This window comes from Cyprinus carpio, chromosome A14, assembly GCF_018340385.1.
Source record: "Cyprinus carpio isolate SPL01 chromosome A14, ASM1834038v1, whole genome shotgun sequence".
Lineage (NCBI taxonomy): Eukaryota > Metazoa > Chordata > Actinopteri > Cypriniformes > Cyprinidae > Cyprinus > Cyprinus carpio.
In genome coordinates this window covers 15,722,959-15,737,697 of record NC_056585.1, presented here as the reverse complement: position 1 = coordinate 15,737,697, position 14,739 = coordinate 15,722,959, and the positions used below count along the sequence as shown (strand labels likewise).

General features: G+C 33.3%; 1 protein-coding gene across 1 annotated transcript in view; it reads right to left on the bottom strand.

Moving 5' to 3' along the window:
• The window catches only part of LOC109067980 (relaxin receptor 1-like), a gene marked incomplete at its 5' end in the record, with an annotated part of 41,536 nt that overhangs the window by 10,881 nt on the left and 15,916 nt on the right, over positions 1-14,739 (bottom strand). Inside the window, 9 exons of the mRNA XM_042770537.1 lie at positions 157-228; positions 2,148-2,219; positions 2,455-2,523; positions 2,707-2,778; positions 3,199-3,270; positions 3,455-3,526; positions 5,462-5,533; positions 6,884-6,989; positions 10,995-11,078. Coding sequence (XP_042626471.1) covers positions 157-228; positions 2,148-2,219; positions 2,455-2,523; positions 2,707-2,778; positions 3,199-3,270; positions 3,455-3,526; positions 5,462-5,533; positions 6,884-6,989; positions 10,995-11,078 — 691 coding nt within the window. The remainder of the gene's footprint in view (positions 1-156; positions 229-2,147; positions 2,220-2,454; positions 2,524-2,706; positions 2,779-3,198; positions 3,271-3,454; positions 3,527-5,461; positions 5,534-6,883; positions 6,990-10,994; positions 11,079-14,739) is intronic.

Below are 14,739 nucleotides of genomic sequence, written 5' to 3'. Positions count from 1 at the left end.
GCAAGGATGATTTATTTTATTTTATTTACTTATTTATTTTTTGCTTAGCTTCTCAAAAATTGAACAGAAATGGGTCACGACTAAACTCCAGAGAACACTTTGTGGTGATTATTTTGGCAAACATTTATAATTGGAATGGAATGCCTGAGAACTCACAGCTCGCCCAGTTTACGAAGCAGAGAGAAAGCCTGCTCGTGGATGTAACTAATGCGGTTCCGCTGGAGGACTCTGCAAATAAATAAATAAAAATAAATGAATAAATAAAGAAAGAACATTTTTATCTTGGTGGACAGAAACACATTGACCGTTTCAGAGGAATGGAATGTGTAGGAAATACCCAGGGGTGTTTTGTTTATTTTTGTTTCTAAGCAAGTATTGATATGTAATTATTTTGGATTTATTTTTCATTATTTTGTAATTATTTGTAATTATTTAATTTGTTGTGATAATTTTTTAACTTTTAGAGATATGTATATTTAATAATATTTATTTGTAATAATATATTTAATAAAATCATTTAATTAAAACAAAGCAATAACGGCCACCAAAATATTCAATTTATGTAAATTTTCATCACTGATTTTATTTATACTCAATCAACGTCAACATCAAAACAAAAAAAAAAAATAAATAAAACAGCTAGATCAGAACAGACAGAAATAATAAATGAATAGACTTTTTTGGGGGGCAAAGCACCTTAGCTACCTCAATATGCTTCCTCAGATTTGATGGTGATCTTGATCCAGAAATTGATTAAAGTTATAACTGAAGATGAACACATGTGCTTGATGTGCAAAAACACATCATTGGGCCTCGCGTGTCAAGCATGTGCAGTTGAGCTTCTGTTTACCATATTAAATGTGTGCAAGATGGAAGAGAATAAAATGCAAATATATATATATATAAAATGAATACTTTTCAATGAGTAAAAAGTACTGTTTTTTTCTTCAGAAATGTAATCAAGAAAAAGTACAAGTAGTCAGTTTAAATTACACTTGAGTAAAGTACAGATCCCCCAAAATAATACTTAAGTACAGTAATTAAGTAAAATTACTCAAGTATTTTACATCCCTGGAAATACACAGGAGTAAACAACAACGTCAATGGTGATGAGTACAAAAACAAGAAAAACAGAAGGTAAATGAGATCTGACCTTTTATCAACAGAGTCAGTGTTGCATATAATCAGTGTTATTTAAGTTATAATAATTAAATAATTAAACAATAATAATTAAATAATACAGTATTATGTTAATAACTGAAGTCCAAACACATCGCTATTTTGCTTAATATGTAACTGTTTCCATGTTACTTGAAGTTTAAATGAACAAAAGCAGATAAGTCTATTGCTCTGATTTCTGCAGAACAGTGATTAAAAATGAAAAGCGAGAACCGGGGAGAAGAAAATGGTTTCCCTAAAAATATGTTTCCCTAAAAATATGACCTAATTTTTGGGGGGTTTTGGCAGGAAGGACCTCAACTGTGCATAATGAGAGCAGGGTACAACTTGGCGTCCCTTAATGATTTAATTTATTTCATTAAAAACCATACACTAACAAAAAAGTCTGCTCATCTGGCATATTTCTAAACATTGGTGGGGGAAAGTAATGAACAGTGAAACTGAGAAAAAATGCCTTGCATTGGATTCAATCCATCCCAATTCTAAAACAATTTTAGCGTTTAACATTTACATATATTCAATCTACAATTCATTTCCAGATACTTTATAGCCATAATATTTGTAGATGGATTGTGGATTAAACATATGTAAATGTCTGTTAAAGTTAGATTTGATTAGGTCTGTGCCATTACTTTCCCTCGCTGATGATCACATGGCAGATGAGTGAATAAGTTATGCGATTGAAGCAAATGAATACTCAATATTGATTAAGGGAAAAAAAAAGAAAAAAAAAAAGGTTCCAATTTGTTTTTAAAAACCATATAAATATAAAGGCAGCTAAAGGAGTAAATGGCTACCTATTTACTTATCTCAGAAAGGGCCTTTTACCTCAATGGAACCTGATGACCCATTGTACCCTTTTTTTTTAAATACTGGAATACATTCATAAAGCATCTGATAGTTAAATGCACAGCAGGAAGAGAGGAAGAGAGGATTGAGCAGCTGTGATGGAGGGTGGGAATACTCACAGCACTGTTAGCATGTTACAGGACCTGAAGGTCACATTTCCCACAGTCTCAATCTTATTTCCCTCAACATCTCTGCAAACAGAAATAGAAAAAAGAGGGTCTTTAAAAACTGTAGGAAAGTGTAGGAAAAGAAAAATACAAGCCACTTCTTCTTGATTAGGATCTGCTACTAGAAGACTAAATCATTTAAAATTAAAGCAAAATGCAAATATAAATTTATTCAAAGGGCTCTCTATAAGATTCCAACCATGTAAATAAAATAGTTGCAAAAGTATTTTTATCATGACAATGTTGTATTCAAACTTACAGCCAATTTAATCGTGGCATCTCCAGGCAAATATCATCAAGCTTTGTGAGAGCATTGTTCAACAACACTCTGAAACACACACAAGCAAAGGCTTTATAAGACAAAGTAACACTGTAGCACATTTTGAAACCAAATAAATAAATAAATATACAAAAGTTTTAGAGAAAAGCTCCTATGCATTTGTTAAAATATAAGATTTACATTTGAAAGACGGAAGATGAGTCACCAAAATAGCAACAGGCTGAAACTCACAGAAGCACAAGGGAGCGCAAACCAGAGAAGGTCAAAGAGGAGATGTGATGAATATTGTTGTTCTCCAGAATCTTCAGGATAAAAAAAAGGAGCAGCTCATTAAAAAAAACACTGAAGCGTCACAAACTGAAGTGCTTTGTCCAATACTTGTTCAGGGGACACTAACTTGTGCATAAGGGCTATGAATCATAATTCAATGGCATTCAATTAGATGTGTGATTGAAGTTCAATCACTCGTGATCCTCAGTGACTGCTAATGACTGCTAAATCGCTCCTGATATCGCAGAAATATTATCTGTTTTGTGCTGTCTAGATTGTCAAAACTCAGCATTAGAAAGGGTTTATTGACTGACACATGCCACTGCAGTTATTTGATTTAAAGCAAAAAAAGCACTGAATGAGAAAATCCATCTTTATTAAGCTGACATTTATAAAGCAAATGGGAGAATGACCAAAAAACAAAGAAACAAACAAAAAAAAACAAACACTTACAGCCATTCTAGATTGTGCAAATCCTGGAATACATCAGGAAGTAGGGTAGTGATTCGATTATAACTGAGATACCTGAGAAAATAAGATATTACAGCTGTCTGAGAGTAGTCAAAAGCATTTTGCCGAAAGAACAAAAGCAAAAAAGCTAATTAAAGTATCTATCATTCACTGTAAACCTCTTCGTCAGTCTCGGCAGATGAGGCTGATGAAAGTTTTACCGTATTTGTAGAGACAATAGAAATGTCTGCCAACTCACAGTCTTGTCAGATTGTAAAGACCTCTGAAAGCACGTGGGTGCACTGCTTTAATCCGGTTGTGCTGGAGATACCTGAAATTCGTTACAGGAAGCATTAAAAAGCAGAAGGAGAGAGAGAATTAACACAAAATATTACTGTATAATGATGTTCCAAAGGAGTGGAAGAAATTTGAACACAGTTCTGCTCTTGCTTTTTATACAAGCCTGTATTTTGAACTGGGCCTTTAGAAAGGAAAAAGATAGGTAGCATTTTATTGATTGATTGATTTACTTATTAAGAAAAAAATAATCCTGAAAGATAAAAAATACAGCAAAAACTGTAATATTGTGAAATATTATTACAATCTCAATAAATAATTTTTCAATAAATGTAATTTACTCCTGTGATGGCAAAGCTGAAGGTTCAGCAGCCATTACTCCAGTCTTTTTGAAGAAACTGTGAAGCATTATTATTATTATTATTATTATTATTATTATTTTCAAAATTCGTTAATGATTAGTTTAAGGAACATAATTCATTTGAAACACACACACACACACACACACCCAAATATATATATATATTTCTTGTTTTCGTGCGTGTTCCACGTTCGTGACTCAGTCTGAATGAATAATATAATGGTGCTAATGGGAAGACTAATTTAAAAAAGTAAAAAACTCACACAATTAGATATTACCACTTTGTTACATGAAATGGCCTGAAAATCTTTGGAAGTTTTTAGCGAGTAATCAGCTTGGTGAAATTTAAAGTAAATCTTCATGTCTGCGACCAATATTTACTGAGCTTTGGTGACTGATAATCCAACAAATTGTAAAACAGTTAAAAATTAACTAGATTAAAAAGAATAGTTGAAAATAAGTTCACAAAAAAAAATACATACACATACACTCACACTCACACACACACACACACACACACACACACACAAACACACACACACACACACACACACACACACACACACACGTATGTATAATTTAAATTGTTCTTGCCTTGAGTTGTTATATTGGAATAAATGTAAAATGCTTTAAAAACACTAACCTGATAAGATTCATACTTGGCTTTAAAGAACAGAATATTGATAAAATTGTTAAAGTTAAAATATATTAAAAAAAATTTTTTTTTTCTTTTTTTAATGTTTATTTAATCAAGAAAATGTGACTGGGACATCATAAAAAAAAAATAAAAAAAAACTAATTTCAGAATATACAGTATATATTTGTGATATGACATTATAAAAAAATATAATCACATAAATTTGTAGTGTATAATCTCATAGACTCATGTTGAAAAATATATTGGGACATATATCACATATTGGACCATTGGGACTATCCTATCATTGAAACTTGACGTGCATAAGTTTTTTACTTAAGCAAACTCCTTAGCAGCTGTATAACAAAGCACTAAAAATGATTTAGAATACTAAAAGCAACCATATAGCAACACCCCAGCATCACAGTGCTGAAATATGCATCAAAAGAAAAGAAAAAAAGAAAAGAAATCTCTTGCCGAGATTACGTTTGTTCATACAATGAAGCCTCCATCTGACACTAGATCAAGTATGGCTCTTGGGCGAGGACAAAAATATGGGGCTGATTCTGTTTGAGTCAGCTGGCACTCCTGAATGAGAAACCAGACGACACTCACAACCAACAAGCATGTCAGATTAAGACAGGCAAGACAAATTCTACAGCTGGAGAAAGAAAAACATTGAGCCATTTTAGTCAGGTTAAAAAAAAAGAGAACACTCAAGTTCTTCAGTTCTGAGTGTGTTTGGCTCAGCTCCTGTGAAGAGCACTGAATGTTTTATTCCACAGGGATTGTTTAATCTCACTCAACATCTCTATTTCACACACTTCTCACTATGATGGCACAGTGAGGACAAGCAAACAATGTTTTGTGAACATCTGCGATAATGCCAAAACGGCATTCATAGCATTAAAGCATCCATACAGTCCAATGACAAGGAGGAGATATACTTAGTAAAGGAGAGAGGCTCTTACAGCTTTTGAAGGCTCTGGTACATCAAGAACATGTCAGCATTTAGCTTCCTCAGCCGGTTCCTCTGCAGGGACCTGTAACACAAACAAATGAAGCATTCCAAAAATGGTTATTAAAAGTACATAAAAGTACACAAATGTCCTGTTTTTATGAATAATCAAATTAGGTATATAGTGTTCATATATTCATATAGTCTTATTATCAACAAAAAAAGCAAAGTTTGTCAAGAAAATGTTTGTTTTAAAGGTTTGGGGAAAAAAAGTTTTAAATGTTTATAGGCCTTACAGACAGACAGAAAAGTAGAATGATTAATAAAAAAGAAACACAGATGATGATGATAGATAGATAGATAGATAGATAGATAGATAGATAGATAGATAGATAGATAGATAGATAGATAGATAGATAGATAGATAGATAGATAGCATCTGTGCCAAATATGTTGAATGTCAAAAAATACGATGTGACTCTGGTCTGCTTCATTTTTGATAAACTCTATATATTCAGGAGAAAACGCAAGACTGAAAGGGACCATTTGACTTTATGAAAAATCTGAAGTTATGTTTCACTTAATAAAGAGAGGCTGTTTTAAAGCAATGATTTCATGAGACCTTAGAGAGAAGGCACCCAGTGTGTGTACTTGAAATCTGAGAGTGACATTGCATTTAAAACAACTTGCCGCATTCTTCGCATTACTGAAAGATAGACATGAATTTCGCTGCAGAATACTAATGAACAGCAGAAAATCAAACAGAGCCGCAATACAGGAAATTGGGAATTAAATAAGAAGCCGCTTCAACTGATACATAAATATGCATTTCAAATCCACATTAAACTGCTAGACAGGTTTATATGAGCCAGCTATTATGTGAACAATGAATGAAGCTTCACAGGTATGTTGTGTGGAGAATAATTCTGGAACAATTACCTTTTAATGCAATTATCTCATTTTTCAATGCTCCAAAATCACAAATGAAAGGCACTCAGAGTTAATTAAGACTCAAAGTCGAATACATCATACTTGTTTCAACCTTCTCGTGTTTTATAAAGTGCACGTTCAACTCTATAGAGACACTGATGTTTATTCAGTCACTCACAGGAAAAAAAAAAAGGTACAAAGCTGTCACTGGTACAGAAATCTAAAAGTTACATCTTTGTATCTTATTTAACCCTAAATGGGACCTTAAAGGTACTTATTAGGACTTTAAAAGTACATGTTAGTACCTAAACAGTACATGTACCATTTGAAAGGGTACTGCCCCAGTGACAGCTTTTTACATTTTTATTTCTGAGAGTGTACATATTCATCATTTGGAGTAAAGCAAAATTTTCTGTGCAGAGCCTTGGCATCTCATGCATATCCGAGGAGTCACACAAACTCAGCAAACTGCAGCCACACTCCACACACCGGCCATGAAACTCACATCATGGTGACATTAATGGATACCGTAGGGACGTCTTTAAAGTGAGCACCGTCACAGTCCAGCTCCAGGTCCCTGCACTGGCATTCAGCTGGGACGGTCCCAAGCACTGCGTGACAGAAAGGAAGAGATACAGAGGGAGACGTACAAGACAACATTTTAAATATCCCACTTAGTGTTGAAAAGTAAGTTTGCATTACAGTTTGATCTGCCATTTAATTAGCAATACTTAACATGTGAACAGTCATGTTGAACTAATAAGCACTAAATTATTTTTGCAAACTGGTCTAAGTCAGCTTGGGTTAAGGATAAGTTCCACCAAGATTTCCCAATTAGATTCATTTGAGCTCTCAAGAGAAATTAAGTCTTTAAAAGTCAAGTGTTTAATTCAACGTTAAAGTAAGTTAAAGTAAGCCATTGGTAGGCTCATTACACCAAAAGGTCCGACCAATTGCATTAATTTGAGGCGAGACTATTTCATCCTTTGACCAATTGCAGACAGTGGGAATGTTTTATAGTTTTTTTTTTTTTTTAATCACGTGTTTTTTTTTTTTTTTGGTCATAATCACGTGTTACAAATACTTGAGAACAACAGGAATGTAACAAAACATACAATAGGGGGACCTTAATACATGTCTATATGAAAATATTAAAATTGTTTTAATTCATAGAAAATTGTACAGAGTCAATATAATTTGACTATTTTAAAGGATATATAGCAGGGTTTAAGGATATATAGCAGGAACAGTTACATTTATGAATATGAAAAAATATGGTTTATCACATACTGTTTTTTTCTGTCATTCATGAATCGTCAGCAGATAATTAAACGTAAGAAACACCAGATTTTGTGTTAAAAGTGTATTTAAGTGCAAAACTGAAAAGCAATGTGTGTAATCTGATGGTGTCAGCAGTTGGGATAGTTCAATACAGTCTGCCAGACAGAATTAAGCCACACAAGACACGTCTTTATCGCAGTTAAACAGAGCAAATGGTGTTGCCCTAAAATCCAGGGAATGTAAGAGCTTCGACAGGCCATCTGTGGTCCAACACATTGTTCCAATACAGCCTTATCTGTGTTAAACATTGGAGAAGGATGTGAAAGCCACAAAGACCGAACAAAAGATGCAGCAAGGCGACAGCAAGAATCGAACTCCGACATTCACCAGAATGGCCCCACGGTGACTAATTTGGGAGAAGAGGAGAGAAGAGACACCGGCAAAGCAGACATGGTGCAATAATAAAGTACACGCTGTCTTCAGACCAATCAACTTGTGTTTTCTGAGCTAAAAAATTTTCTGGTAATGAGGGGATGAATACAGTTCAGTCATCACTGCCAATACAGGCTAGATTTTAATGGGTTATTAACGGCCTGTTTTAGTGTGGAGGTTGCCTAGTTCTGCTTGTAGTTCATTAATTAACAATGGTCCATGTGCTGGTGTGCATGTAGGGTATGCTTCCATCAAATCCACTATAATTGAAAACTGCTTAATCTGTTTTGCAATGTAAATGACCTAAGCCTCATTTGGAGGGCAATACTGTATATGTGATTGAAAATTATTTCTAACAAGTGAAGTGTAAATTTATGGAAGCTCATTTCCACAACACTTTAGGAATAATCTGGTGGACAAAAAAGGTTATAATTATGACACATAAAGTCAAAATTATGATGCACGGAGACATATTAAGTCAAATAAAAAGGTCATAATAATTTATAAAAAACATCATAATCTGTTCATAATCTTTTTATGTAATAATTATGACTTAGTATGTTTCATTTTTATGATATTATCTTATAATTTTGACTTTTTATGTAATAATTTTAAGCTATGTCATATTATGGATTACAGAAATGGGCAAAGTTCATGCTGATACCAGGAACACCATTAGAATAATTTCCATTATTTAAAATACAAAACTTTTACATTACATATATACTGCTAACATCTTACTAGTTAATGTACATTAACTAATAATACATTAATTTATTCATGTATTACATGGCTAGAAAACAATACAATTTTGATTCTCATATTTCCATATACAGTGACCCTCAAAAAAGTATCTAGACATTTAAATAATTTATAAATGTCATTGTATTATATAGTAAAGTTTCGACATTTATTTGAAATAAATATAGCTTAAGAACATATATCCTTTTTATTTTAAAGGGATATATTTAATATATATATATATATATATATATATATATATATATATATATATATATACAGTCCATCATTAAAACAAAATTAGTGCTTGGACACTTTTTGGTTGTCAATCATAAATGGATCATGTCCATAATGTGATGAATTCCAGGCTGGTTTCTCTGCTAGGACTTATATCTATTCAAAAATCACCTTGAGAGTCACAGCGGAAATGGTTAGACACATATTGTTCAGTGTCATGTTTGTTTATTGAAGCTTTGCAGTAACACTGCAATATCACAGTGATATCTTCATCTGAACATGTATCTGTGATCAATACTGCCCATCACCTCCAACCGTAAAGCATATATGGCTCAAGATATGAGCTGTCTGAGTTATGAGCGGTTGGCTTAATCTTCTTTCATTTCCTGCCTAAGTCTCAGAGTAGCTAATAAAACGTCAAAACTTTTATAAATGATCATCACTTTAAGGTTTTTTTTTCTTTTTTTTTTTTTTGTAAGAGAAAGTGAGCAACACACAGACAGCTGCTGCCCGTGCTGAACTGTAAGCCTGTATGTACAATCATGTTTTGGGATTGAGCATTACACGTGACTCAAATCATCAGACACACATGCCTAAAATGTGCAAATATGAGTAAATATTGTTGACTGGAAAGGCTGTACTCACCAAAAAAAAAAAAAAAACACTAGTAGGATGGTTAGTAAATACAACTGTACTGACAGCTTCTGACAAGAAAATGTTGCTTGTTAGAGTGTGTCAGTCAGGTAACAGAATACCAGAGAGTGACGTGAATAGACTCCTTAAAGAAGAAGTGTTCAATATCGGAAATGAATTCATGACAATCAGCTGTCAGTTGGCTTGTTTTAAATCATGAACATTTAACCAATTCAATGGGCATACAAACATCACGTCTATGTTATTATGTGCTCTCCACATTTAGAGGGTGTTTTTAACAGTAATTTTTAGTTTATATATGCAGCACACCACATGTATACATCGTACACTTAAATTTCAAGAAAACTGTCTGTTTACTAAATCCGGTGTTCAACTGCTTGGGTTTAAAAGAAATAAATAATAATAATTTTAGAGTTTAAGTTTGGGTAGATAAATTTGAAATACATTTTATGCTCTTTGGCATACATTTTGATACAATAAAATGAAGTAAAACAGTAATATTGAGAAATACTATTGTCATTTAAAAGAACAGCTTCAGTTTTCTTTTTAAATATATTTTAAATATAATTTCCTGTGATGGCAAAGCTGAATTGTAAGCAGCCATTACTCCAGTCTTCGGTGTCACATGATCCTTCAGAAATCCTTCTAATATGCTGATCTGGTGCAGAAACATTTCAAGAAGCATTTCTTATTGATATCAGTGTTGAAATCAGATGTGCTGATTAATATTTTTGTGTGAAACGATGATATATTTTTTTCAGCATTCTTGAGGAACAGAAAGTCTATTTGAATTTGATTTTCTGACTGTAAAGCCTGACTGTTAAAGCTTTTACTGACTGTAAAAGCCTGTCACTTTTGATCAATTTAATGCATCCTTGCTAAATATAAGTAATCATTTTCTGTACAAAAAAAATCTTACTGGTTTACTGACTTTGAACATCAAAAAGTGAGTTTTTGATAATAAAAAAATGCCACACATGTGCCAAAATTTCAGAACTCGGTTTCAACACCATTAATATTACAGGATGTGTTTATTTTGTGAATGGCAATAATATCAGACTGAAAAAAATCTTGTGCTTGTATTCTAATTGTCCATCTCTCATTGTTGTTTCAGCTTTGGAATGACAAAATCTAGCTGCCAAATGTGTTAAACCAGATTTTACATGAATACAGTGTTTCTAAAATAAACATGTAAAATTCATTTTACATATAAGATATTCTCTTCGATGTTTAAATTCTCTGAATTGTTGCAGAAATAAGAGCATACTCACAGCAGGCATTTGACTTGGCTCCAAGGTTATTACTGGGGATGCCAAAATAGTTATCAAAGAGATGTGGCCAACCATTGTTGTCTCCTAGAAGAAAGACAACAAGAATTAAAGGGTTACTGAACTAAAAACACACGTTGCTTGTCATTACTAACAAAGCTAATAGCTGCGGCACAGATTGCACAAACACTGATTAGCACAGCAAAGACCACGATGGAAAATTCAAATGGCTACGAACCATTTTGCAGGGTCTCTGGTTTAACAAATGTGCCTCCACTCATTCTCTCAGGGGAAGTTGCATAATACATAATAATGCATTTGGGTTTGTTCTTTTTTAAGAATCATGTTAACCTACTCAGCAACCTCTTTCAATCATATTGACACTGTTTGCCAGCTACAAAAGTTGTGGAGGAAATGAAGCAGGTGGCATGCAAATAGGTGTGACTTTTGTGGCATTTCCTGTCTCCTGACACCTCACACTTAAACATCTCAAACAAATTAAAATCAACCTTCCGGGCTTACTAGTACACCTTCATCATCAGTGTCAGGGTAATCTCATTCATATTTGTGTAGGTATTCAAATGCAAAGTGTTCATGTACAACATCACTCAAAAGTTTGGGGGTCAGTAAGTTTTTTTTAAAGTAGTTTTTCAAGAAATGAAAATTTAGGAATTCATTTCCAGGATGGATTAAAACTGATTTATATAAATAAATGTATGTATGTATGTATGTATTTAAAATAAATACTGTTTTTCTAACTTTTTATTCATCAAAGCATCCTGAAAAAAAATGTGCCATGGTTTCCGCAAAAATATTAGGCACCACAACTGTTTTCAACATTGATAATAATAGGATATGTATCTTGAGTAGCAAATCAGCATATTATAAGGATTTCTAAAGGGTCATGTGACACTGAAGACTGGAGTAATGGCTGCTGAAAATTTAGCTTTGCCATCAGAGGAATAACTTTTTTATTATTTATTCATTTTTTCAAATCAAATAAATACAACCTATTCAATTATAAAAACCAAAAAAAAACATACAACTGTATTTGTGAGCAAATAAATCCATCCTTGGTGAGCATAAAAGATAATAAAGTTATTATTATTATCATTAGTATTTATTTATTTATTTTTACATTTTATTATGTTAGGATATACACTTACAGAACCTAAGACTGGACTAAGAACAAGAATTGACGTGAATATCTACAAATATAAAACGAGATTATAATGATAATAATATAACACTAATGACATTTTGAAACCATAAGAAGCCCATTATGCTGTTTACCAACTGCAGGCAGAACTTGTAAGGCAAACTATTTCTGAAAATACAGAATGCAGTGATGTTAAATGTAAACTCAAGCTGGAATCTTAATGCCAAACATGTCCAATGGTTCAACGAAAAGCACATTTTCAGCCTGACTACATTATTAATAATCCAGCTACCTTACTGAGCATCGACCTCCCAGCCCAAAATGGTCAAACACAGGGGGATCCTGACCTGCTAATAAGACCTGCCAAAGGCCGGGGGAGCTGCAATGTCCTTCTGCTTTTCAATTAAAAACACATTCATTGCTGTGCTTTAAAAGTCTGACAAAAAGATTTCTCCATTCAGTCATGTGCCCTATAGTGCAAACCCAGAAAAAATGCAAATCAGATTTTCTTCTCAGTGGTTTTGTTGTACAGCAAATGGTTTGTTTCTTTCATTATGAGCACTTTAATTAAAGGTCAAATGTTCTGTGTAATGTGAAGGTCAAATAAAAGTGGACTCAAAAACAATAGAACTAAACCCAAACCATAGTCACAAGGTTATAGGGACAATTATAGAGATGTTGTCTAAAGGGATACTCCACCCCAAAATGAAAATTTTGTCATTAATCACTTACCCCCATGTCATTTAAAACACGTAAAAGTTTGTTAGTCTTTGGAACACAATTTAAGATATTTTGGATGAAAACCGGGAGGCTTGTGACTTTCCCATAGACTGCCATGTAAATTACACTGTCACAGTCCAGAAAAGTATGAAAGACATCATCAGAATAGTCCATCTGCCATCAGTGATTCAACCGTAACGTTATGAAGCGATAAGTGATTAATGACAAATTTTTCATTTTGGGGTTGAGTATCCCTTTAAACGATTTTTATGTAATAAAAATTAGTGTTCTTTATTTGCACGTTACTAAAACTGAAATCAGCCTGGGAAAGAAAACTAATTTTCTAAATATGATTCAGCTCAGCAATTCTAACTCAAGCAGTGCTCTTTCTCTTCCGTCGGAATATTAACTTCAGCCATATGAGAATGTCTTCTGGGGTCATTAACGATAAACATATTTCATTTTACTTAGTGTTTAAGGATAAATGAAAACAACTTCTGTGATGCTGAAAAATCATCAACACTTTGCTTGCATAGCTCATTATCCATCAATTTTCTATGGTGTTCCTTTCGTGTCATGAAGCTAATTGATTATGCTTGGGTGAAATGCAAACAGTTAATTAAACATCTAAGCTGTGCAACAAAGACCTCAAACAGTCTTTGTAGTAAATAAACTTTTTTCAAGAAGGTGAGCAATGTCAGGCAGCCAATACTTAGTTCAACTCTATTTTATACTGTACATACAGTACTTATATAAAGTAACATGTATTCTTGAAATTACATCAACTTTTTTTTGTTTGTTTGTTCGTTTTGTTTTGTTTACATCATAACACAATTTCAATCTAGGTATATTCAAAGTAAATCAATCTCTCATTTAAACTAAAGTGGCAAAATGGCAGGGCTGATGTCTTTCATAAACTGTAAATGAAAAAAAAAAAAAAATGGGATACATTTATAAACAACCTGGCACATGGCACCCTCAAAGAAATAATTGTTTCGCACTTCACAACGAGAGAGAGAGGGAGAGAGAGAGAGGAGAGAGGAGAGAGGAGAGAGGATGGAGAGAGAACCGAGAGCAGAGAGGGAGAGAGGAGAGGAGAGAGAGAGAGAGAGAGAGAGAGAGAGAGAGAGAGAGAGAGAGAGAAACTAGTATTTTTACCAGAACAAACAAAGTAGGTAATATTCAAATGAAATAAACTCTCAACTGGCATCTCAACTAATCTTCTCAAATCCATTATTGTTCTCATTTAGCCATTATCTTCCTGTCAACTGAATTCAAGGAACTTGAACTCTACTTCTTTTTAGAATAATTATAAAGGGAAAGTTCACTCAAAAATGAGAGAATCTGAAATTATTATTTACCTGCACATCATGTCATTCAAAACCTGCATGCTGCTATTTTTCTGTAAAGAGCACAAAAGAGAAAGTATTTGAAAAGATATGGAATAATTTGAGGGAGAATAAATAAATAATATTCCTTTAAGAGAAAGTTTCTGGTCCTTGCATTTGGGGGGCAAGTTACTAAGAAAAAAAAAACAAAGAAAAAAAAAAACAAAAACACCCTTACAACTCGCATCATTTCCTCCACTACCACTGGTAGAAAATAGGATTTTCTTCAACACTTTATGGCACACAACATGAGTGAACAGCATGCACAATGAGTTTAAATCCATCATTGGCATGTAATGTTGCTATTAGTGTCCCAGCAAATCTCTGACAGGTAATTTCTTCCCCATCTAGCCTTACAGTATATAACAATTACAGCAGCTCTGTAACACTGTGTTGGTTATATTGAGCAGCAATGAGACAGCCATTAGTAAAGACAGCATATAATCTTATCTTACATGAAGAGAAAGGAAACCCATCTGTA